Genomic DNA, 25,641 nt, shown 5'->3' with positions numbered 1-25,641 from the left:
CTCGAGCATGTCCAGAGGGGGCAACGAGGCTGGAGAGGGGCTGGGAACACAAACCCTGTGAGGAACCACTGAGGGAGCTGGAGGTGCTCAGCCTGGAGAAAAGGAAACTCAGAGGTGACCTTATCACTCTCTACAGCTTCCTGCAAGGTGGCTTTGGTGAGGTGGGGGTTGGTCTCCTTCACCAGGCAGCCTGACAGAGGACACAGTCTCAAGCGGCATCAAGGGAAATACAGCTTGGATATTAAGAAAAATTTTACCGAAAGAATGATAAAGTTCTGGAATGGCCTGCCCGGGGAGGTGGTGGAGTCACCATCCCTGGATGTGTTTAAAAAAAGCCTGGATGTGGCACTGGGTGCCAGAGTTTAGCTGAGGTGTTGGGGTTGGGTCGGACTTGATGATCTTAAAGGTCTCTTCCAACCCAGTAATTCTGTGATTCTGTATAGGCAGGAATAAAGCCCACAGGCTGCAGTAACAGCTTAATGTTAGATAAAGAATATTGAAAAGTCATGTACAGTGGCACACACAAAACCACCATTACAGGAAGTTCATGTATGCCCTCCTGTGAAGGTTCTGGGAAGACTTCTTGTTTTATGTATTAATTTTTTAAACAAGCATGTTGTTGTTTTCACATTATGCTGTCCAATATTGTCACACACAGGAGCAGAAAAAAAGGGACATGTGCACTCCTCCTCAGGTTCTCAGAGCTTTCTAGGCTTATTCTTTTCCCAATCAAGAACGAGGTGAACTAAGGCTTTTGTTTTCACAGCATGTAGTCCAACATTATTCATACCTTTTAAATTCTGCTACTTTCTTTCCTCATATCATTGAGAAAATGAAAATGATCATAACTTTAGCACAATTCCCACTCTGTCCCTCTGATTCTGCATTTCAGAGTCTGTCCAAGAGTAAAATGAGCTACTCTAGTCCATCACCCCACACTACTTGCAATAGAAAAAGCAGTTAACAAAGACTTGGTTTGCTAGGTCTGCCCAAGAATGCATAGTCCTATAACCAACAAACAGAATAATTTAAAGCATGGATTCTTAAAAAAACAAAGCCAAACCTCACTTATTTATTTTAGTATAAACAGCTGTGCCACAGCATTACATACTGCTCAAACTCCAATTTAATCACTTGTCTTTTGCCTCACCTCTTTCGCTGTTGTCTTGATGAGGAGCAGAGTTGGCTCATGTCCCTCGCTGTGGGAATAGAACCTGAAGTGCAGAGCACAACAAGTGAGCACAACTGCAGCTCCTTTCCTCCCCAACATCAGGCACCACCCCCTTCTCCAGCTGGTGCCATGGCAAAAAACCACCTGAAGACTAAGAATATTCCTGCAAATACTTTATAAAGTCCATGTAAATAATACAGCTGAGTGTAAACGAATACTATCAAGCAGTTGCTCTCTACTCAGTCCGCTGTACAGTTTATGTCTCTGAAGAATAACTAGAAGCTTACCCAGATGAACTGCAGCCTTTTACAACATTTTGAATCAAACAACTGAAAGGATTGTAAAACAGCCTAGGATTGATGACCATGTTTGAAGGGCTTTAGGTCCTCAGGGAAATTAATTGAGATACCTTCTCTTTGCTTGCTTTTGCTCTTCCTCATAGGCACATAAGGCTGGGAGAGCAGGTCACTCCCTGCCTCAGTACCTGCTGATGTCAAAGGCATTACTAGGGGCTATAGGGTTATATTGATCCGTACCAGGCGCAAGGACAACTCATGTCCAGTTTATCTCACTTAAAAAAAACTCCAATCAGATTCACAGGTAATCTCCAGTTTCCAGTTCTCTTCTTCCTTTGATCAGTATGAATGTGGTTATCCATCAAAAGTGCCTGCAGAGCAGCCACTGAATTAAACCATTCAAACCCTTAAGGAATCAGACTCAGACCTGCAGAATCTGTGAACTGATCCAAGTTTGACTTTTCCAACTGATCTTGAACAGTTTAAAATATTCTGGCATGGGAAATATTCCAGTCAAATGCTGTATGCAACAGGAATTATCACATTTATATTCCATCGTTAATTATATTCTTCAGATCAAATCCTGATTAAGCAGGGGCTTTTTGTCAATCCAGCAAATACTTCAGCAGTTGCTCCTTTCTGCTCTACAGTAGAGAAGAGAGAGGAAGGTTTTCCTTACCTGCTCAGACTACAGCCATGTTCCAAGGTGGTGAAAAGCAGGAGGGGCTGGCACAGTGCAAATCGCTCTGGGATCCATGACCAGATATCCCGCATCTCCTTCACACTGACAATTTCTGATCTGAAGTTCTCAGCATGAACTGCCAAGTGCACATTCTGCCTGAGAAATACAACACAAAACACTGAGAAGCAATAATTTAACAAGTTTCGGATTACTGAACTGAAACATGAGAAGACAGCTAACAGACTCCAGCATATAAATTATTGGTCAAAGTTCCAGTCCACGGGATTAGGTGGCCGTGATCTGGTGAAGGTAATAAACTACTGCAATTTATCAAAATCCTCAGAGGCAGAGATCTGGTTTGACTGTATTTTGTATTCCTCTGTATGGCAGCCATGGCCTGCACCTTTACACAGAGGATACAACACTGAGCCACTAAAAATCCCCATGGCCTTATATTTGTTGTTTGTAACAGTCTCACTGGCACTTGTGTTTAAGCACAGAGAACAGAATACCCAAACAAACAGACAGGATCTGAGAGGAAGGAGTACTGTTTTTTCTACCTCTGCCCATTTCGTGTGATTAGAGAATTCCTAAACCCCTCAGAAACTTTAGAGGAATCAGTATTACCAGGGTAAGCAATTTTAATCCAAGGCAAATATTTGAAGCTTTTGAAAAGTTCCACCTCTTGGAAACGTGTAATTACCAATGACTTCCACTTCATTATGAAACAAAAATGTTCCTGGGATCATGGTTACAACTGGAGCCTGAGAACACTAAGGAATGCTAGACACTGACACCGGGAAGGAAGTCCCTGTACACCCCAGAAGGGTCTGATACAGTTAGGACTGATTCATGGCTTTTAAACACTTGAAGGTAACAATCATCCCCATCTTAACCAGCCTTCATTTCTCAGATTAAACAAGCATGCAAACCCAGAGCCTGGGGACTAAATGTTATTTGCTTCCATCGTCTACGTTAAATGCTTGAAACGCAATGGAGACAGCCAAGGACACAGAATTTACACAAGTCACTGAATTACTAGGCAGCCAGGTGTTAAATAAAGCTTTATTAGTTTGCTCTGCATGCAAGGGTTCAGGTGCAAGTATTTGCCTATTTCTGATGGGGTTTTTTTGACAATTACACATTTCTTTTCTCTCAGTTTCATTATCATGAAGAGGCCCTCAGTACTGTACATCTGCATGGATCTCGATACCTTAGCTGACTCCCTAAAACACACAAAATATATAAACTCTTTATTTTTCATGCTCGTAGTACCAAAAAATCAGCAGCATTTGCAATGCAGAGCTTGGAGACACTAGGAACTGCTTTCTGGAATTCACAGTAGGCACCTTGGTGTCAGCATTTTGAATGAAGTGACTATTCAGGTCACTTAAAAAAATTACTAAAATTACTGCTTATTTTAGCCAAATGAATGAAATCAATCTTTGCATTGCTATCCTGCATTATTTAATGCAAGGAACTTCTGTGGGCAGCTATTAAGCTGTCACTATTTATGGGTTTTAAAACTTACAGTATCAATGACTAGGGACATTATTTGTAGTTTTAAACACAGCAATCTGAGGCAAAGGAGAGATCCACTGAAACAAAGTAGGAGCCAAGCCTTGAACCCCCAAGTTCAGAATCTTACTTTAGGTCTTACCCGCTGTGTTCTGGCAGGTCTGCAGCTAAAACTGATGTCACTATGGAACAGAGCTGGGAGACAAAGACTTGGTTTCAGCTCAGCAGAAATTAAGATTTTTTTCCTCCCTCCACATTTAAAGAATTAAAAAATAATCAGGGCAGTCAACTGTTTATTAGAATGAATTTCCAGCAGAAAAGCAATGGTGATAAATAGGCTAAGACTTAATAACAAATATCAAAACAGGTTTAAATTTACACCTCAAGCAAGCCTCAGAATTATTTGTGTACCTGGTCTGTACATTTTTCACGTTTCTGTGAGCTGTTTGGGCAACTAAACTTCAGTTCTTTTTTCTAAAAGGCTCTCACACTCAGGGTATCTTTGCTTTTGCATTTTTCCTTCCCCTGGCTACTATGAACTGCTGATTTAAAGACTTTCCTACCCAAACCATTCTCAAAGCCTGTTCAGCAGCATTCTGAACACATCTCTTTCAGTACCCTGTGCTTTCCCACAACTCTTTCATGTAGCTAGAGTATCATCTTTTCAAACAGATCTTTCTGATTTACTAGAAAGAATTTACCACTGTATTGGCCATTTAAAACTGTTCCTGCCTTTTGAATATCATGGTAAATAATTTTATATTTAATGGCACCATCTAGTTAAAGCAAAGAACATGGCCATAGAATGTGAAACAAAATGATGTGTTATTTCCCAGTAACAAATCACAGCTGCGGATGGTTGAGACTGAAACCTGACCCTGTGCTGAGAAGTGTCCACATACAGCTTGCACTTATCAAATCAAACTGCATGCTGCTTAGCAAAAATACAACTTTTCTGCGGGGGGAGGGGGGAGGGGGGGGGTCCAGATTGCAACTAGTTAGAAGTATCCAATCTGTATTAATTCCCTTATTTTTAACAGTATTTATCTAATGACATTGAAAATCATCTCCTTCACTTTGGCAGTTGCTTTTCAAAGTAGTAAATGAGTGAAAATGAACCGAACACAAGTGGGCTAAGAAAAAACCCAAATGTTTTGGTTTTTATTCACTGAGGAAAATTCAGTTTAGCCTTCACCACTCCACTCTTTTCTGGGCCATCTGTGAAAACATTGTAGCTTGAGAGAACAGTAAATTTGGACAGCATTAAAGTCTACCACTAGAACTGAACAAATTCAGAAGGTTTTACCCTGCATTAGTGTTTTCCTCAGTTACTGGGATTTGCATGACAACCTTCTCTTGATTACTGATGTTAGACTTGTTCAACTGCTATTATTCCAAGGAATTAGATTTGAAAACCAGCACAATTACTGTTTAATAAAGCAGCATTTGCTAATTTCATAGGAATGTTGCTTTTCCAGCTATATCATCAATACTATGTGTTTCAGAGACCTCAAAGCTCCCAAAGGCAAAGCCAAGGTTGAGGACATGCAGCAGCACCTGTCAAAGTGGATGTGCCCTGTATTATTCAAAAAACAACAAATACCCAACTCCAAAGACTACTCAGTGAATTGCATCTTCCTTCTCTACTCCGGCTTGGGTCAAATCTTAGAGGAGATGCATTATCTTTAAAATTCATTATAACTTCAGTGAGGGCATAATTGTTTGGTAAAAGGAGATTTCTTTTTCAGTCATAAATAGCAATATAAGTAATTTGTGATATATAAACCTGAAACCTAATTCTGTGTCCAGATCAGTGTCAACAGACCCACTGTTCTCTCTAAGTCCCCTCAAACCCAAACTGCTTCCTAGCATAAATCAAGGCTTTCTGCTGCTTTCAGAACAACCTAACTGCAAAAATAATACACAGATGCTGAAGATTTGCTTGACTGGAATTAACAGCTTTTTGATTTATCAGAGGTAAAATCCTCAACACAGAAGTTATGGTATGAAACATGCTTTGCTAAGTCTCTTAAGGTGTTCGTTCAAACATGAAAACATGAGGAAGTTAACTCCAGCTTTGATTTTATAAATTAGTACAAATCTTAGTGTGCATCACTCACTAAAGTTATCTCAGGGCACCTTCAGCAATGCCAGAGGATTCTCAAAGGCATGAATTTAAACCCAAACATCTCTGTTATTTAATACTCACAGGGCAGCCTTTCTCTTTCCAAGTTCTCTGCTTATCAGATATCACAATCCACTCACTGGGTTTTGTTCTTTAAGATTTACTTTTCAGGCCAAGACTTGATAAATTACTTCATTAACCATTAATGCTCTACGGCTGAGTAACTCTGACCTCCTTGACACAGAGTCTTGTCTGCTTGGCTCTAAAAAATCCCTACCTACTTAAAAAGCAAATATAAACTACTATGAATAGAGACAGGTCACTTTTAGGAGTGTGCCAAGTTGGGATCAGTCCAAAAAAATTTTCCAATTAACTGCAGAAAGCTTCCAAAGAAGATAAAAAGTTGACTCTGTTTCACATCTAATGCAAAAACATATGCCAGGTTTGGAGTTGGGATGATACCTAACGGCTCTTCTGAGCTGCTGAGATGTTTAAAAAAATTACACCTTTTCTTCCAGAGTAGAAAGGACCATTATTATAAAGGCCTTTTACAGCCATAACCATAATCCCAGCATGTACTTTCTCCATGTACAGTACTCTTTCCCACTATGGAAAACACAGGAGAATTGCTGTCTGAAGTGCTGTGCCCTTGGGCCCACTACCCCTTCTCTCACAACTTTGCAGGTGCAATGAACTAACTTTGCAGGAGGGTATTCTGGAGATGTGGCACAGCAATCAGGTGCTCTGATTGCTGGCCTGCTTCTCATGCTCCAGTGTTAGCAATATTGACCACCCTGGAAAAAACAACAAGCAAAAGACAGCAGGAATGAGCAAAGTACAGACTCCAGTGTTTTAACCTACCTTTTGGGATGGGCAAGACTGCATACAGGAGTGGCACAGTGGAGATGGAATGGACAGAAGGAGAACATACAAAGAGAAAGACAAAAAAAGATAGAAAAGATCAGTGACTTCCTACATCCATGACAAAGAGAGTGAAAGGAGCCTGGAGGGAAACAAAGCAACGTTTGATTTGAGTCATCAAGCACTAAAAAATAATCAGACAGGTTAAAACATTTATATTTCTACTTTCTCCCTATTTTGTTATGTGATGGGAAAATAAAGCATCTTCTCCTTGCAGAGGCCAAACACAGGTGGAGAAGAGAACTCACTGGCACCCCGTGGAGCCCTGGAGAACAGCTCATGTCTCCTGCACTTCCATCTGCCCACACTGGGATCCAAACTGAGCCAAGTCAAACTCCCAGCAGCCCTGTGCCTGGGGACACTGGGAAATTTCAGTGGCTTTACAAAGGTAGCCAAGAGAGGATGAAAATTTTTCACTGGCAACTCTGCGTGGCATAGCAGTAACTACTGGCTTTATTTTTGTATTTGACTGCATTTTGCCTTGAAAGCATCACTGTTGTGAGAATTTCCCTGCAACATTTAACGTAGCTGGAGCTTTTCGAGCATCTGTGGTTGGTTGATGCATGTTTTCTTTTTCTCTGGTTTATTTAAATTATTTATTTATTTTTAATTTAAAGCTTTCATTCCAATTTAAATAATATACTCAAGGATATTACAACTCTCCTGAACTTCCCAGCAGGAAGACACAATGAAGGAGTCAATATTTTGTTACAAGTTTCAAATACAAAGGTCTGAACTGCCTGTAGTTTGACAATCCAGTGGCTAAAGACCTTGAAATATTTGAGACTGACAGGAAAATACTGAAGCTGATTGGAAACCAAGCTGTGAGTCTAAAAAATAAACCCTTGGAAGAGACTGGGGGGAGCTTTACATGTATGCAGACACATGAAGGAGGTTCAGCTAACATTTATGTGATCTTTTAGGCTGAGATGTACTGAGCATGTATTGCCATGCCATGGAATGGTAACTGTTTGCAACTACTGTAACTAACTCAGCAATGCAGCTGGCTGGAAGATCCTACTACTGAAAATGAGACTGTGTGTCTAGAATAAAAAATTCTAGATACTACACTCACTGACCCAGGGGACTTTTAGAAGTCACCTCTTTTCAGAGGGCAGTTTATAAACTGTCAACACTTAAATTTGAGAGTTCAAAAATGGTTGGGAGAAGTTTTCTGCTGTCAGAAGCCTCTGGAAAAAGAGAACATGCACTACTTACCTGCACGTACATTTGCACTTGGCAAGATGCTAATTTTGCTCAGATTAATATATCGGTGCCTTTTCTATATCCATCAAGAGGCCCTTCAGCTCAGCTTTTTATGAGTATGACTTTTACTGTCACAACAGAGCAGGATTTCATTTACTGGTTTCAGAGTTAGTTCTTCCCTTATTTCTGAGAAGAGCTTGTGATTATGCAAGTTTCTTGGATCTATATAGTCACTCTTCTCTTCCATGGTTCTTTCAAAATTATTTTTTCTAATAGTACATGAACCTGTCACAAAACAGGTCAACTCTTGACTTCCAGGAGGCTTGCAGTCAAATTTATTTAAAAAGTAACCTGAAAATATGACATATTTCTTCCTTGCTCTGTTAAAACAGCTCCTCAGTCAGGCACAATGTTCCCAGCCGTGACAGTGTCTCACACTAAAGAAACTGCTGAATTCACAGTACTGGGGAGCATTAAATTGACATTTTATACAAATAATATCATATTTAAGAATCAATTTTCACATTTCTTTGGGTATGTTTGGGTATCAGTGCTGGTTTTATCATTGGAGCTGCTGAGAGCTTCCTCTGTGCCTGATAAAGCCAATCAGTGAGCGGTGTTGAATACTGACACTTCGTTAAACCATGAGAAAGCTGAACACGCCTCTGTGAATCTCTATCAAAAATGAAAAACGCCGAGAATTCTCTCTTTTTCTCTTCTGGCCTGAGAGCAGGTAGCAAAGCCAGCCCAGCGCCAGCCTGTCTCGGCCGGGCGGGCTCTGCCGGGGGTCAGGCCCCCACGGGCTGCCGGGCAGGCGGAGCGGAGGCCGCAGGGCTGAGGCCAGGGCAGGGCTGCGGCTGCAGCACCTTGCTGGGACCGAGCCCTGCCCCGCTGCCAGCCGGGCCGAGCCACCATCCGCCTGGCCTCGGGAGCGGCCAAGGTTCTGCCGCCGTTGTGGTCCACTCAATCTGCAGCCCTGCAAGCCCCGGGCAGGGGCAGGAGAAGCTGATGCTCTGTCCTGGCCTGGCTGGTGAGATATGGCCGCTGCCCCCAGCACAGCCCAGCCGCAGCTCCAGCCGGGGCCAGGGGACAGTCTGCAGGCCCCGGGCAAGATACTAACGCTTTCAGGGCACAGGTAAGACTTGCAGACCTTCAGTCCTCCCTCAGGTGAGAGAAAAGGACAGAGTGAGAACATGTAGAAGAACAACACGAAGACACCAAGGTCAGTGAAGAAAGAGTCAAGTCCCAGATGGGAGGGATGAGGAGATGCCTTGATCTTTGGGCTGAAATCCTCTTGTAAAGCTATGGAGAAGGATGTAATTGATACATCAGACTCTTTTTCCCTGGGACTCATTGAAAAAGTACGGGGAGATGAAGTATTCAAATTGTAGATATGAGCAAAGGCCTCCAAGCTACAGTAAGCAGATGTTTAAGTAGCTGTGATCCTATGAGAAGCTTGAATAGAGAGAGAGAGTGATGAAGACCCTCTGCTCCAGGGAAAGAAGACCTCTGTTTCTAGAGATGAAGATGATCTCAGAGATAGATAAAGAAAACCTTTGGTCTTGAACAACTCATCATAAAAATAGTACCCTATAAGTTGACATGGCCCATAAACAAAGCTGTGGGAAAAGTTGTGAAAAATGGGAAGGACTTCACCATCACAGATTTTCTGGGCAGCTGCTGTTTGAGGAAATTAAAAGCCACGAGAGAACTGTTTTCTTGTGGAGAAGTCTCCATAAATTGACAAGAGGGACTCCACTCCCGAAGAGAACTGAAGAAAGACTAGTCTAGAAGTGATAAAATGACTGAATTGTTTCTGTATGTTGTGAGTGGGAAATAAAAGGTTGTAGCAGGGAGGAGAAGTGTTCTAAAGGTTTTATTCTGATTCGTATTATTCTTTCTTTTAGTTACTGTTAATAAAGCTTTCTTTACACCCTTTTGAAGCTTTGAGCCTTCTTTGCCTTCCTCCTAATCCTACCTCACAGTGGGAAATAAGTAAGTATATTACAGTGGGTGCACTAGCATTTAGCCGGCGCTAGACCCACTACACTAATTGGTGTGTTGGTTGGGAAATCTCAAATTGGCAAACCAAAACCACTTCACCAACTTTGCTAAAATGCCTTTTAGTTTGAAAACTGCTTACAAAACACACTTTTGAAATATGATACTTGTTATTAATATATACCCATATAAATTCATAATTGAGCAAACTACAAGAAACTTCAGTTCCTCTTGTATCATAGTACTTCAGTTACAGTTCCCGTTACAATCCCAGCAACAGTTGATTTTGGAGCTGCTGAGTTTTTCTGCAGAGAAAGTGCATCAGCAGATACAGCAAGCACCAGTGGAGCTTCCCCACCAATCACCCAGGGCTGCCTGACTGCTCCCCACACTGGAAAAATTCAGGAGATTGCTCAGGTTACCTGTGCTGAGCCCTACCTTTTCTGTTTGACTGTGATGCCCTTCTGCTGCAAAGCCTTCTCATTGGCCATCTGCAGGAGCTGGATCTCCTTCCGAGAGAAAAGGCGGATAGCAAAGGCTTTTTCCAGGAGCTTCTCTGGGGACACCGACTTGGCGATATCCCTTACAAAGGCTCGAATGTCCTGCTGGATGCTGTCAGACTCCATGGGCTGCCCAGCTCTGACTTTGTGAAAGAATTTCAGAAGAGCTAGTGCCACACGATAGAGAACTTTGTACCCCTCCACCAGGAAGACGTCAAAGACCCGTGCAATGTATGCCATGGGGAGCTCTCCGAAGAGCCACCGCTGCCAGTCTGAGTACACCTCCAGCACATCCTCGGACACTGCCACCATCAGCTTGTGCGCTGCCTGGCAGTACTTGTTCACCAGGTCCCCGAAGGTCATGCAGGAGGACTCGAAGGCCAGGAAGGTCTGGTCGATGAGCCGCTTGGATGGGTCATTGCAAGCCAGGATGCGACAGACCTGCTCGAAGCACTCGGCCTCGTCCTTGCTGTAGTGCAGGAGCAGCGCGATCACCGAGGGCAGCGCCGGGCAGAACGAGATGTCCGGGAACTGATTGGCGATGCACAGGATGATCTTCCTGACGGCCCCGACGCCCTCCGCGTTCAGGCAGTACGTGGGGATCAGGCTGTCGTCCACGAACTCTGGCAGCGGAAGGGAGCTGCTGCTGCGTTTTCCAACGATCTTCACCACGATGTCCCGGTACACGTTTGCATCTGGGGTCACTGTACGGCATGGGATATTGCTGATGAGTTTGTGGTACACTTTGGCTCTCAGAGAGTGGTTTTTGGCCCAATAGCCCTGCCGGGCGAGCTGCTTGAGCTCATGTAAGTCGGAGCAGGTGAGCTCTTTTGTATCCTGGCTCTGGGCACTCACATCCATTTTGTCCCAGTCCACAAAGTGGCTGTATTCATCCATGGCTCCAGGAGAAGCAAATCACATAAATCATGAAAACCAAGACTTTAGTTAGTCATTGATGGACTCTTGGATTTTTCTGCAAAAGGGAAGTAAAAACCCAGACATTTGAGTAACAGATAATCTCTTATTTTCTTTATGAACACAGATGTGTACATACATACTCCTGCAATGGCAAAACTGTTTTCTAAAGCAAAGACAGTTAAAGATGCCATTTTATTTTTAAGCCAAACTTTTCTTCCATTCTGTCAGTAACTCCTACTGCAGTAATTGATCAAAAGTCAGCCAAGAGGCTGATCCTGAATACATCTCTCCAGGAAATTAATTTCCCTAACTGAAAGTCCAAGCTGAGGCATGGACCTTTACATTAACATCCCATTTAAGAGAAGACTGCCATAGCAAAAAAAAAAAAATATTGCAAATTATGCTCAATTTGCAATCTCTCTTTCCAATTCTCTGGGGAAGTATAAGTGAAACTTACACTAGAAGGATGCAATCTCATAGGTAGTGTATGCTGTTCTCAGACTGTATGGCCACTGAGGAGATACACTGTGCTCCTACTAACCACAGCCATGTCCTCTAAGTAATTTCTTTGTAATAACACTTATGTGACCACATAGTCAGAGATTAGTTTGTTAATCTGGTACAATTTTTCTGTTCCGTTGGATAAGATTTCTTCATGGAAAGAGCGGCCAGACATTGGAACAGGCTCCCAGAGAGGTGGTGGAATCACTGTCCCTGAACAATATTCAAGAAATATCCCTGGAAGCATTCAAGAAATGACAGGGTGTAACACTTAGTGCTCTGATCTAGTTGACAAGGTGGTGATTGGTCAAAGGTTGGACTCAATCTTGGAGGTCTTTTCCAAGTTCAATGACGGTGTGCAGCTGTACAGTCAGTCAGATCATTGCTAGTGCCAGAAGAGAGACTTGTGCAGGACAAGAACCCTGCTTCCAGACTGCAGCACAGGGTCAAGTCAGTTTCAAACACCTTCATTAAAGCACTTAGATTTTCTAAGTGCTGCTCTGGATGTTGGCCATGACCTGTCACAAGGGCACACAACAGCTCTCCTATTGGAGATGTGACAGAAACCTTTGTGATAGCACCAGGAGCTGAAACATCAGGTTCTGGCCTCTAGTGCCTTATGCCGGGTTTACCTGATCTACCTGCTGGCTCCAGGTTCAGAGCACACCTGTGTCCCAGCAGAGGGTGTGGCTGTGATCACTAAAGGCCACATCCAAATCAGCTTTAATCAGTCAGTACAAAGCCAGATGGGGATGCATAATAATCTCCACTATTGCAGCACTATTCCAGCCGAGTGCTGGAACCTCTGCCCATGTGCCCTCAGTGTTCAACTGAGGCTGCAAACACAGCTGTGGATGCCGCACACTCTGCAAAGGCAGACAATCCCTCTAAAATCCAACAGGCCCATAAAACTGTTCTGTCCATTTAAGATGTTATATAGCAAGGTTAAATCAATGAAAATATTCACTGAAAGGCCTCCAAAGAACTTTTAGTCATTCCAGTACTGACAGACTGGAAAACACATGGAACTTGACATTTATTGGCATGGTTTTCCATTCTGGAGGCCTTTGAGCCTATTAAGGGAACTTCTAATGCCCTGGAAGAATCTGACACAGGCTTTGAGAATGCCTCACTGCTTGGGGTTAGATGACAAGGTTTTTTTTCCCATGGTGCTCTGTAGCACTATGTTAATTTACCTCAGTTCCCTATAGGTCACTGCCCTTTCCACATAGGTCATTGCCCTCTGCCCTGCCCTTGTACCGCCCCTGACCCCATACTTAACCCAGGACACTGCATTGCTTTGTTTTCTTCTGTCCCTGGACTCCTTCAGAGTGACTCTGCAATAAACCTTGCTGGAACTCTACACAGAGTCCCCTTCCATCTTTCTTCACTGACCTGTCTATGGTGTGAGTGTGGACTGAGTGACTGATTGTGCCTGCCTGAGCGGCTTTCTCAGAAGATGCTTTCGGGAAGGTAGCAGCAAACACCATCCATTTTCCACACTGCTACATTCCATAAATCAGGTGCTTTAAAATGATTTGAAGCTCTTAAGGAAGATGTACCATCAAGATGAGATCTCATCCTCGCAGCTGCACCTTTGGAAAAGAAATCAAACATTTTGCCTAAAGCAGCCGCTCCAGATAGTTCTAGATTCTGAGTAAATGCTAACCTGGGTATTTTGGAATCACATGCTGAAAGTCCTATTATATATATTAGAGTTAATTCATTATATATATATATATAAAATATCGTAAAATCCAACTCATGTCTTTGACCACCCTGGGGCTGGAAGCAGAGTCTTATTTCTATTCAAGTAGTTCCTGGACAACATTAAGATAATATCAAGTCCCTTAGCTTGAGTGTCTTCCAGGACACTTGAGACTTCCAGGAATGTCTGAGCCTTTCATGAGAACCTGCACCTGGAGCAGATTGCATCTACCATCTTGAGCACCAGCACCACTTGGTTACATGTGAAAGAAGGAAGTTGAGACAGCCATCCCGACACCTGGACTGGCTTTTGTATCCGTATGGTCCCAGTTATACATGTGAAAGAAGCTCAGACAGTCATCGGACACCTGGACTGGCTTTTGTATCCTGTATGGTCCCAGTTCTACATGTGAAGGGACACAAAAGGACCTTCTGTCATTTCTGCCTCAGGCAGAATAAACGGGATATAAGCCTGAAGCAGTCAGGGTGAACCACCGGGGAGATGCTGGCACTCTGTCAGTCAGACCCAGGATCACCCAGCGCCAAATTCCGAAATTGACGCTGCCTTGGCTGTGGTGGGTTTTTCAAAATTCTATTTTGTTATTGATCTAATAAATCTGTGTTAATTTTTTTTAATTTGGCTGCCAATTTGATCATTTATAACAGTCCCAAATTTAACTCCTCTTTTAAAAGTTTGGCAGCAGCATGCAGGAGCCTTTAAGAGAATGCTTTTGGATGGCTCTTCTCTACCATATTTAATTCAGGGCTTTTTTATAAAGAGAAGCCTGGTCGTAGATCATCATTCTTACAGTATAAGAGCGATACAGAAATGCTCACCATTTCTTTTTGTTGCATTCTTCCACATCTGAAACCAATTCTCAGACTGTAATTAAAGGAGGCAACACATTGTCCTGACTCCAGTTCTGAAAGTGAGATATCTTACATGGTTCAGCTGTAGGGTCTCAGTGTGAGCTCAGTGTGTGTTTCCTGGAGATCCGGTAACAGCAGGATACCAGTCCATCGCAGAGCCAATGTCAGCTCCAGGGAAGTGAACATTTTTCTGTAATTCTCCACCTGGGAATCACAGAAACACTCCTTTTTAATTCAAATCCTAAAATAACATCCTTTTGTAGGAGAAGTGGCAAAAACATGGGCAGATGAACCATTGTCCAGTGTTCCCGGACACTTCAGCATAGAAACTATCACTGCCTTGTGCTTGCTGGAGTCTCCAGCATGCTTCCACCTTCTGCCACCATTCCTTGGGAGCTGCTTAGATTTATATTAGGGAGAGTTAAGTAAAATGTTGATCATGTAAGACAACTTCTAAGACACCCAGATTCATTTTGGCTTTTTCTTTTTTTTCCCTGTAAACCTTCTTCTCCTGCCTTATGTCCTAAGATACACAGACATACTTAGAGGCTGCATCAAACAGACATTTTTCACTCTAGCAATTATTGCCCGCTTCAGGAACTAATGAATTTGATTAATATGTGCTCTTGAAGCTCACTGAAATCTGTGGCAGTCAGACTGCCAGAAGTTTTAGTTTGAGCTCACAGTTTTATACGTTTTTTGGCTGGGATAAATCTGTGGGGTCTGCAAGTAGGTCTGATGTTTTTCACAGGTCTAGATGTTGCAATAAAAAGTGACAAAGCAACTGGGCATCGTGAGGGCTGCCAGAGCATGACCAGCTCTTAACTGCTTGCAAAATCAACAGAACTTGTGTGCTTCAGTGTAATGGTGCATAGCTCCTGATACCTTGCCAGCAGCTACTGTAAGCCAGCAGGCCTCAGACAGGGAGGATTTACTTGCCACAGAAGAGCCCAAGAAATCTCAGGAAAATTCCAGCCAGCCTTCAACTCCTCCTCAACTTTTTCCGAATTGTCCTTCCTCTCTCCTGTGAGGCAAGTTCTCTCTCTTCTGGCAATCGCGTAAAGAGCAATGTTTAACTTTGGGCTGCTGGGAAGAGGATACAGAAGATGTCTCGCCCTCAGCAGCCGGAGCCAGTGAGTCAGGGCTGTCTCCTGCCCATCCCTCCCACCACAAGGAAGCGAGTAGGCAGTACAGACTTGTATTTGGAGGGTGGCTGGTGTTTCAGTTAGGGGGTAAAACTAGAGGATGGCTGTGCGAGAGTGCAGTTGTGTCACAAAGGCCCATATTCACCTGAACTACCTTGCTTACCCCTCCATATAAAGGAGGGTAAGACAGGCAGAAGAGAAAAAAACAATTCAGAAAAAAATGTATATATATAGATATTGCTATAGGCAGGCAGAGAGACTCATTTACAGACCCTTACTGTGGCAAACTGCTTTCCCTCCTGCTTTAGAGAAGTCAGCATCATGTTATGGTAAATGTCCTCTAACTGGAGATGGGGACAACAGGATGGCTGAGTGCCTGAACAGCACAGAACTGAAATGCAGTCTAGTATGTGTTGGCATAGAATGATAAGGGCATTGTATAAACTAGCAAAAAAAAAAAAAAAATTGCATTATTTGTAACAACCATAGAAACACAAAACATTCTGGGTTGGAAGGGACTTCAAAGCTCATCTCATTCCACCCCTTGCCATCGGCATGGACACCTGACACCATCCACTATCCCAGGCTGCTCCAAGCCCTGTCCAACCCTTCCAGGGACCCAGGGGCAGCTACAGCTTCTCTGAGCAGCCACAAAACTTTCAAGTTCTGTACTACGAGTAAGCAGTCATTATCCTTTCTAATCAGACTGACTTTAAAAAAAAGCAGGAATTAACACAGAAGAACAGAACCAGGAGAAGGAGCTTTCTTCTTAGTACCTACCCTGCAACTGTAGATGGTTAAATTTATTAGTTTTTAACTGAGCTCTTCAGGTAAGTGCAATATAAAAAGAAAAGCAAGTGCACAAGTGAGAAGTAGAACTAGAAACATGCATACTGAGGATCTGCCAACAATGGCTGCAGCACAGGTAAAAGCTTTTTCAAGATTAAGTTTAAACTCTGAAGCAGGCAAGCAATCATTACAATTCAAACCCAAGCACAGACCACAGCAACCTGCATGATTTTAAGTCAATGACTGAATTTTCAGGAAATATTTAGCTTGCTATTCTAGCCACATTTTCCATTTCAGTCCCTTAGCTCTTCCCATTGTCTTTTGGACTGCTTTCAGAAGACTGCTGAAAACTGTCTGAATCTGTATAAAACACACAACAGTGAAGCCAAGTGTGACAGGGAAATTCCCGTACTGTCTACAAAGAAAAATTCTATGAAAGTGTTTAAAAACACATCAGAAAAAAAGATTTGAATTACTTACTTTCAGTATGGGGAATATAAGCTACAATTTTACTAAAGATTACATGGCTGACAGCAAGTTCAATGATTTTATTATTTAGAATAATTATCATTAAAGAGGTTTGTTTTTTCTTTACAAAATGCAGGAACTAGCAAACTGAAATATCTGAACTACAACTAACTCAGAGGGCAATTATTTATTTCAAATTGAGAGCACATTAAATACTCTACAGTAGTGAAATATTCACAGTCTAAACTTCTTAAAAAACAATTCCAACTTTGGCTGAAGCCTGGGATTACATTATTTGATATTGCTTTTAATAAACATTAGAGAGTGTCCTAAAAACCCAAGCAACAATTAAACAGGAGATCGTGGTTCCCCATTCCATTTAGGTGTTCTTGCAACTTTGTGTTCTGAAATTCTGCCTACAGTTTAAGAGATTATTAAGACACTTCATTTAAATCTAGCGTAGTTGCTCTATAACAGGAACTACCAAATTTGAAAATTACATTTTTCATGTCATGCATGAGCAGTTACACCACCTTGGATTCAGTTCTTTGCCATGTACAGATACAGTTAGATACTGACAACCAACATTTTGGCAGGCATTTTTTTAGGTTCTAATAGAAAGCAAATTTTCTTTTTTGCTGCCCTTCAAATCAAGAGTGATGTAATCCTCCAGACCTGCAGCATATCATTTGGTAGGCATGGAAAAGACTCAAATTTATTCTTTTTCATAACCTTATGAAACTAATCCATGCACAAGGCACATGAAGAGATAATTAGAACTGCTTCCTCAAGACTGCTTGCTACTAGTCCTTTTCCCAGTAAGAGGAAATTAACCCCAAAAGTCTGAGATTAATTCCATTCTTGAGGGGTACTCAATCACCTCTGAGATGTTTGCTTCATAAAGGGAAGTCTGACAGAAGCACAAAGCAACTCAGCAAGGTAGCAGTAACTGCAGAACAAAAGACAACCGGCAGGCAGCTTCCCTCTCCCCCCCCCAGTATTTCAGTGCATCCTGCAGCTTTCCCAATCCTGGACTTAGAGCAGCACACCTTGACATCTCTGCTACATGGATCTGGGAACAAGACTGTTCCCCCTGCACCCAAATACCTCCTGATCAGAAGTACAGTTGTACAGCCTCAACAGCGACTTTGCTACGCCTCTCTGGTGCAGATGTGTTTCAGAGCTTGAATTAAACACTCCATTTAGCATCAGAAAGTGATGCTCATCTCATGCAGAGTGTTTGGGAGCACGTGGCTTCATTGTGCAGTGATGATCCCTTCCAGCAGAGTACACAGAGCTCGATGGATTGCTTTAACGTGGTTAAATGCAGTTCGATTCTACAATGTGCCCTGGGCACTCTGTACTCACAAGCTGGGTGCCACGATAAAATTCCTGGCAATGTTCTATTAAAAGTTTAGCAATAGTGTGATAGCAGATTATTAGATGTTTCCTGCTGGGTTTTTGATATGCTTTTAGGACAAAGTCTAAAAACGTCTCAATTTCCCAAGTAACTGATAAAGACCTGTTATCAGAGCACTCTACAGGGCAAATACTTTTAGGCATTTAGATGATTTCTCTTGGGATATCACCACTGTGTATGAAGCACAGTAACAGAGTTTGTCCTAGAATCCCATGTTTTCTTTCTTAGGAACATAGTATCACCTTCTTAAACAGTCTAAATCATCTGTAATTAATTTGTTGGGCAACTTATTAAATGTCAGAGGCACATTCAGATACAGCACTTCCTCCTGGCTGGGCAGGTAAGTGATAGTAGCACATATTTAGGAGAATGTGTATGCCATAGAATCATGGAACAATTTGGGTCAGAAGAGACCTTAAAGCCCATCTCATTCCACCCCCTGCCATGGACAAGGACACCTTTCACTATCCCAGGTTGCTCCAAGCCCCGTCCAACCTGGCATTGGACACTTCCAGCGATGGGGCAGCCACAGCCTCTCCCGGCACCCTGTGCTGGGGCCTCACCATCCTCTGAGGAAAGAATTTCTTCCTAATATCTAATTTAAATACATCTCATAGCCGCAAGCACTTACAAAGCATCCCCTCCTTCCCATCTCTGGGTTGGGATGATAAAAGCACTTCTGATGTCCAGTCCCTGTGGGTGCTGTGAGCAGTAAGATACCAAAAAGGCACACAGAGAACCAAACAAGATAAAAGTCTGGGGAAAAACAGAAGACATTTTTGTTGAAAAAATGTAAGAGGAAAGAAATGGTTAATGGCTCCACAAAGGTTCAAAAAGGGGAAAGAGCAGAGCACTGTAAGAGGATACTGGAGGCAAATGTTATCAAAGCCATACGTCAGTAGCCTTCCCTCCTGCCTACACCATAAAAACACTTAAGGAACGAACAGTAAAATTAAAGAGATGCTAATTCCTATCTTTTTTTCCCTCCAGAGTAAAAGAAAACTGCATTTAACTGCAAAACATGATGCATTAAAAATGATCCATTATAAAAAAGATATCTGTCAAAGTAGTGCAAAAAAATCAATACAATTTTCTGACTACATGGTCTGAGTCTTCCTTCTGGTCCTTCCAAACCATAAGGCTGAAAAAATCCTTCACGTTGTGCTAATTATGTGTCTTCCCTTGGTTGCAAAATCGGAAACAACTACAAACATGTCTCCCCTCAACAGCAACCTCTGACCCTGAACATACAATCTTTGGTCTTATTATTTTAACTTTCCCATAACATCTCACTTTATATCTTTCTCTGTTTGGAAGTACAGCCAACTATGCAGAACAAAAGACTGTCAGTGATAAGCTTGATATGGTATCAAATCCATACACAATAATACAATCCCTTTTCTCTCTCTGTTGCACTGGATGCTGTCAGTTTGACATCTATCACCTTCAGACTCTTTTCCACTACATTTACTGGCAAAAAACCATATTTAAATATCTGTTGATGATATGTGCTCCTCTTAGACACAATGTCTGCATTGGTTTCTGTCAAACACTGATTCATTCATTTTCCTCTTATCTAAACCAGAAGGTGCAGGAACATGTACTTTAGAGGTACATGCAGCCATGTGTTATTTCTTTTACATTTGGAGTTTCTTCAGGTCCAGAACAGCAGCTCGCAGCATGAATGGAAACACAGGTAAATTTTTACAAGCAGAAGACACAATCTGAGGTACCAGGAAAGGGCAATCCTAGGAGAGATGTTTGCCAAGAAGCCTTTCCCAGTGCATGGCAATATATTTTACATATACAATATAACAAATACATATGCCATTAAAAAAAATGAATGCTCAGAATAATTTTTCCCACAACATTTATATTTATCAAAAATACACCCACACAGATGACTGCTGGACATTCTCTCTTGAAAAAGGTTCAAAATATGAATGGTGCCATTTAAAGTCTGTTAAGAAAACCAGCCAATGTCCCAATTCCCCATATCATCTTTAAAACAAAACAAAAAACCAATTTAGTCAAAACAATTCAAGTATCAGTGTGGATACTTATGCCAGTTTAATTCTTCTGTAAAATTATACATGTATTATAAACATGATAATACATGTTTATGGTGGTTTAAGACCTCCTCAGTGCAACACATGAAAATATAAAGCCTTGAGGGGCAGTGCTGGAGAGCTTAAGGGGTACCTAAATTAGGAAGGGTGTGGATGCAGCAGTAACCCTGGTGTAATGGAGCACACAAATCCTTATCTATGCTGAGCCTATGGAAATCATTACACACACTTCTTGTATGTGTAGTAAGCAAAAGGAGATGTACACTTCATTCCTGCCAACAGTTATCCCCACAGGGTTTTTATTCCAGGGGAGATCTGTGCTCCCATAACTTCGGCCAGCAGCTAAAAACAGGGTAGGGAAACCTTATTATCTCAGACTATTTCATGATTGTCTACATTAAGGGCACAGCAGTTTTCTCTCTGGAAAGCAAAAGCCAATTTACAGTAAGATAAGCCTATAAAAAATAGAGTTAAAGCTGTCATTTTAGTCAGAATTTTATTTTCTTCCAGCCCTGCAAAACCCTACAGATTTTTTCCTTTCTTCTGATCTTGCTCAGAAGAAAAGCTTCAATAATCTGGTATGCCCTGTAATGGACTACCCTTTCCTGAAATCAAGTGTAGATTACCCTACACAGGGGAGATATTCAGACACCAAAAACACTTTACAAGCAAAGGAGAACCTAAGCTCATCCAACAGCTCCATTTCAGGGAACTGGAACAACACATTGCTTTACTTTGATACTTATTTCTGTTATGTTTCTAAACTTCTGGTCTATTAAAAGAGTAGCAACAAACACTCCTGTGCAGCAGCAAAGGTACAGAAACAGCACCTCATAATGAAAAACTGATGAGTGTGAAATCCCACACTAGTCCTGCATTACTTCGATTGTGATTTCAAAATCACAACAGAGTGGTTGCCAAGTTTATAATCTTACTATTAGGGTATACTGTTAATCTTCTAGTCTTTCTAGGGAGAGGATACTGGGTGACTGGCCCTGTCATAGAGTTCAGAATCCAGGGCACAGGTTTTACAGGAAGCTTTGCTGTTGAGAGTGCTCTGTACCCCTGTGCTTGCTCAAACTTGAAGGGATTTAACACACCTGATACTCCTACTCCTCCCTCCAATGGCACTGCACTGGCCAATGGATTCCAAGTCTCACCTGGAGGATACAGGCATATTGAAATGTAAACCAGGAGCAGGAATCCTGTCTCCACATCCAGATTAGAAAACAAAAATTTTCTTTATAGAATGAAGTTATTACAAAACAAAACTATTAAACAAAAAGAATCCCAAAACTCCTCCACCACTGGGACTGAAGTGCTTTTATTAACCCTTACCTTAGAACCTGTGACTGTACAGATCTTCTTATAACTTACTCCCTTCTGTTGGGCTTGTTTGTGAGGTGAAAAAGAATCTGTAAAAACTGGACTGTTTTTTAAACAGTGCACTGGCCAACACTGATATGCATCACGTGCATCACTGACCTCCACACCTCAAAAAAAAAAAAGGTATCTGCATGCACAGCTTCCAACCTTCATTCCTGAAACTGTGCTATAGAAAACAAGGTGACAAACACCCTCACCAAAGAGAGCAGCTAAATAACCACATTATTTAAGTGCTTGCAGCATCAACAACACATTTCAGTCTCTAAAATCACAAGCCGGATTACTACTTGTGGCAGCTGTGTCACAAATACTTTTAGCTCCCCCTATTCTCTACAGGATGCACAAAGTCTGCATTAAATAGGCAATCTCTGGAAAATGTCTCTCTTCTAGGTACTTGCTGCACAGGTATATGATTTTGGAATTCCAGCTCTGCAGTGTTTGGATCATCAGTTCTGAAACAAACCCAACTATACTCTGATGATATGCAGTGGACTATGGGGTTAGAAAAGCTGATTTGCTGAGAGTTGGTATCTGGCCCTTGTCCTATTAGGTAGAAAAATTCAAACTAATCTGAACATTATTTTTCTTTTCAAAACGTTGATAGTCAACATAGCAGATTTGGCAATAACACAGTACAAGTTTTCTGAAACACAGTCACTACACTCGCACTTGTGTACGATTTATTTCTCCTTAAAGTTGTTTTCCCCATTAAAAAAATCACAAAATAATGAAATGTTGAATTTTGGCAGCTACACCTGAGTTACACTCATTTGACAACATAATCAAGAGAGGGAGAAAGGATTTTACACAGCGAGTAAGTTTAGATTAGATGCTGGGAAGAAATTCTTTCCTGTGAGGGCGGTGAGGCCTTGGCAGTCATAGAGAAGCTGGAATCCCTGCCCCTGGATCCCTGGAAGTGTCCAAGGCCAGGCTGGATGGGGCTTGGATCAACCTGGGACAGGGGAAGGTATCCCTGGACATGGCAGGGGGTGTAATAAGATGAGCCTTAAGGGTTGTTCCAAGCCAAACCACTCTGTGGTTCTGCGCTGACGTAGCTGCCTACACCCCAAGCATGATTCAGCACACTCCTTAACACAGACATTGGCAGTCACCTAGGTTTCTCCTGAGCCTCCTTCACAAGACAGCGGGAATCAACAGCTCATGGTCTTTTGCAATTGTTCTCTAACTGCAGAAGTTTAAGCAGGAGGAGAAAAAATGAGTTATGTTAAAGCCTAAGAGTATGGACACCACAGATACGAGCCCTTTTATATATAAACATCAGGGATTTTAAAACATTTGAGTCCAGAACAGGACCTCACCAGCACATATTCCCACCAACACATGTGGACTCTGAGCCAGTCAATCATTAATGATAGTGCAATAAGATCTATTTTTGTATCAGGTGACTGGTCAAGTACCAAAGCAGGAAATAGCTCAAGAACACCATTTCTGCAACAAAACCTACTGCACCCGCCAACACACTCCATTCAATTGTGTCAGACTACTGCAAATAAACCTGGAAATAAAGGCATCCCCAAATAAATTTGAGAAAAATTGTAGTTCTTTAGTCCTGATTCAAGACTGTACAGACAGAATAAAAGGAGCTACTTTTCTTTCAGACCATTGACAGAGTTTATAAATTTTGAGTGGTAACACACACTCATATGTGCCTGAGCATGCAGCCACACAGCCCAACAGCAGCAGTTCCAGCTGCCTCTCCAACCTAACAGGGAAGGCAGGGGGAATTCTGCAGAGCCAGAAGAATAGCAAGGAGCTAAGTTATGGTATGTTACCAATAACATGCTTGTCACTGGCTGTATGTGGGCTTCAGCACTAAAGCAAAGGCACTAATGACCTAAACAAACGTCAGGCAATGCATACAACATAAGCCAACAATAATGGCTAAACAATGCATTATCAGGTTGTAATAACCTTGGTATTGGAGATAGTGAGACACCCGTGCAGTGTGGACTGCTTTGCTTTGCTTGCCTTAAATACACAGACGGTTATTTTAGTACAGGGATAGCTTCTTTTCCCATTTTTCTTTACAGTCAAAATAACAGGGGGATCAGAGGATGGAGGCCCTTAAAGATTTCAGATTAACAGAACAAATAAGCAAATACAACCAAAGGGAGAAAACAAAGATCACAAAAAAGGAGTGATCTGGGAGGAGCAGAGGTACTTAAATATGTGATGGATCCAGAAACAGCCTGCTAGAAACATTTACTTGAAAGCACTTAATTATTAACAGCAAAAAAACCCAAAAGCCCCAAACAAACAAACCAACCAACCCCCTAGAAATAAAGAACAAAACTAAAACCACACCCCTCCCCACCAAAAAACCTCAAATAAAACAAAACAACAACCCCCTCAACACAAACAAACAAAAAAACCCAACAAATATGCCAACCAAAAAAAAACTTGGGAGAAAGCTGTTTTTCTTTAAAATTTCTGGCTGTGGGAACACCTGCAAACTTGCAAATATTAATGACAGAAAAGACTTTCAGTACCAGGATTCCCAACAGCTAATTATTGTGCAATACAATCCACAGCTGTTTAGAAAACTACAAAGGATATAAGTATCATGTATTGCTTGGAAGGAACAAAAAGTTACCATAAAATGTTGCTGGAATCCTTGAACTTGAGTTATCATTGCTGTTCTTGAGTAACCACCTTGAAGAAGCCTTTTGCAACAGTCTAATAGCTAGTGATTACAGAAAGAAGGAAATTCCAACATCAGGGAATTCCCTGTTTTGGTAATACAGTGCCCTAGATATGATCCATGTTATTTCTATGCTCTGGGTACTCCTGGATGCTCTGAAAATCCTACTGGGATTTCCTCTAAGCCAAAAAAGCTTTCAGATGCTCCAGCTTCTTGTAGGAATTGGACATAAAACCAAAAGTATTGAGATAATACAGTTCAAAGAAGGTCCCACTTTCCTCCTCACAAGTCCACAGCACCTGAGAGGTGTCATCCCTCCTGCTGCCCTGGGACCAGAATCAGCTGAGCATGCTGCATCCAGTCGGCTATTGCTCGCTTGTTCACAGGCCCAGAGAGGCCGGGGAGCATTTTGGCAGGTTCCAGCCAGCACTCTAAATTTGGTGTTTGGTGGCTAACAGTGCGCCAGCCCAAATATTCCAGCAGCAATTTTCACTGAAGAATGGGCCGGAAAGACTAAGGCGAAAAAAACCTCACAACAAAATTCTACTTCCATGATAGAAATTTCAAAAACATTGAAGGCAGAGGCTGCAGAACACAAGTGCTGGGCTCAGAGAGCTCTCTCGGCCAAGATCCGCCGCCCCGCCGCGGGGGTGGGCTGGCAGAATAGGTGTAAACCGTGCGTGCCGGGGCGAGCGTCACCAGCGGCCAGAAGATCCTGTGAGGCACTGCCCGGCACCTGAGGCTCGCACAAGCCATCTGAACACCTTCCAGCCTCTCCACACACCGAGCCAACCCCCAGGCGCAGCCCAGAGCCCCCGCGGCCGGCTCGCCGCAGGGACCAGCGCCCGCTCTCCGGTCACCGACACCCCCGGAGGTTCCTCCTTGGGTTCCGGAGCCCACGGACAGACACAGCGGCTGGGGCCGCGCCCAAGCCTCCCCCAGAGCTGCTGCTTGGTCTCGCACGAGCACAGCTAGCGACCCGCGGCCCGGACACGGGGGCCTGACGAAGGCCGGTCTCGGAGCCGGCCCCCTCCGGGTCCCTCCCGGCCCCTCGCTGGAGGATGCTGCCGCGATGCCACCGCCCGACACCGAGTTCCATCCCCCTCGGCCGGCTCCCGGAGCCGCGCTCTCCCTCACCAATTCCCCCGCCTCACCGGTCTCCGCCGCTCCGGGCCGCGTCCGGCGGGACCGGGGGCACGAGCGGCCCCGCGCCTGCGCAGAAGGCGCGGCAGCGGTGGGACGGGCGCGCGCACGCGGTCCTGCCGGGCCGGGCGGGCGCGCGCGGA

At 42.9% G+C, this 25,641-nt stretch overlaps 1 protein-coding gene across 3 annotated transcripts in view; it reads right to left on the bottom strand.

The window, feature by feature from the left end:
• Positions 1-25,556, bottom strand: part of TBC1D24 (TBC1 domain family member 24) — a 35,813-nt gene extending 10,257 nt beyond the window's left edge. The window contains exons 1-6 of one of the 3 annotated variants that reach the window (XM_084216422.1): positions 25,510-25,556; positions 14,490-14,620; positions 10,359-11,393; positions 6,654-6,671; positions 2,147-2,305; positions 1,151-1,214 (exon numbers count right to left, since the gene is read on the bottom strand). In XM_084216422.1, the coding sequence (XP_084072548.1) occupies positions 1,151-1,214; positions 2,147-2,305; positions 6,654-6,671; positions 10,359-11,317 (1,200 nt within the window). In that variant the 5' untranslated portion in view covers positions 11,318-11,393; positions 14,490-14,620; positions 25,510-25,556. Of the gene's footprint in view, positions 1-1,150; positions 1,215-2,146; positions 2,306-6,653; positions 6,672-10,358; positions 11,394-14,383; positions 14,427-14,489; positions 14,621-25,509 lie in introns of those variants that run through there. The other 2 variants (XM_084216424.1, XM_084216423.1) reach the window with 2 other exon arrangements.
• Positions 25,557-25,641: the final 85 nt, after the last annotated feature.

Source organism: Fringilla coelebs (genome assembly GCF_963513975.1).
Source record: "Fringilla coelebs genome assembly, chromosome: 16".
NCBI classification, from domain to species: domain Eukaryota; kingdom Metazoa; phylum Chordata; class Aves; order Passeriformes; family Fringillidae; genus Fringilla; species Fringilla coelebs.
Note: the sequence above shows the minus strand (reverse complement) of the source record. Positions and strands in the feature narration are given on the sequence as shown.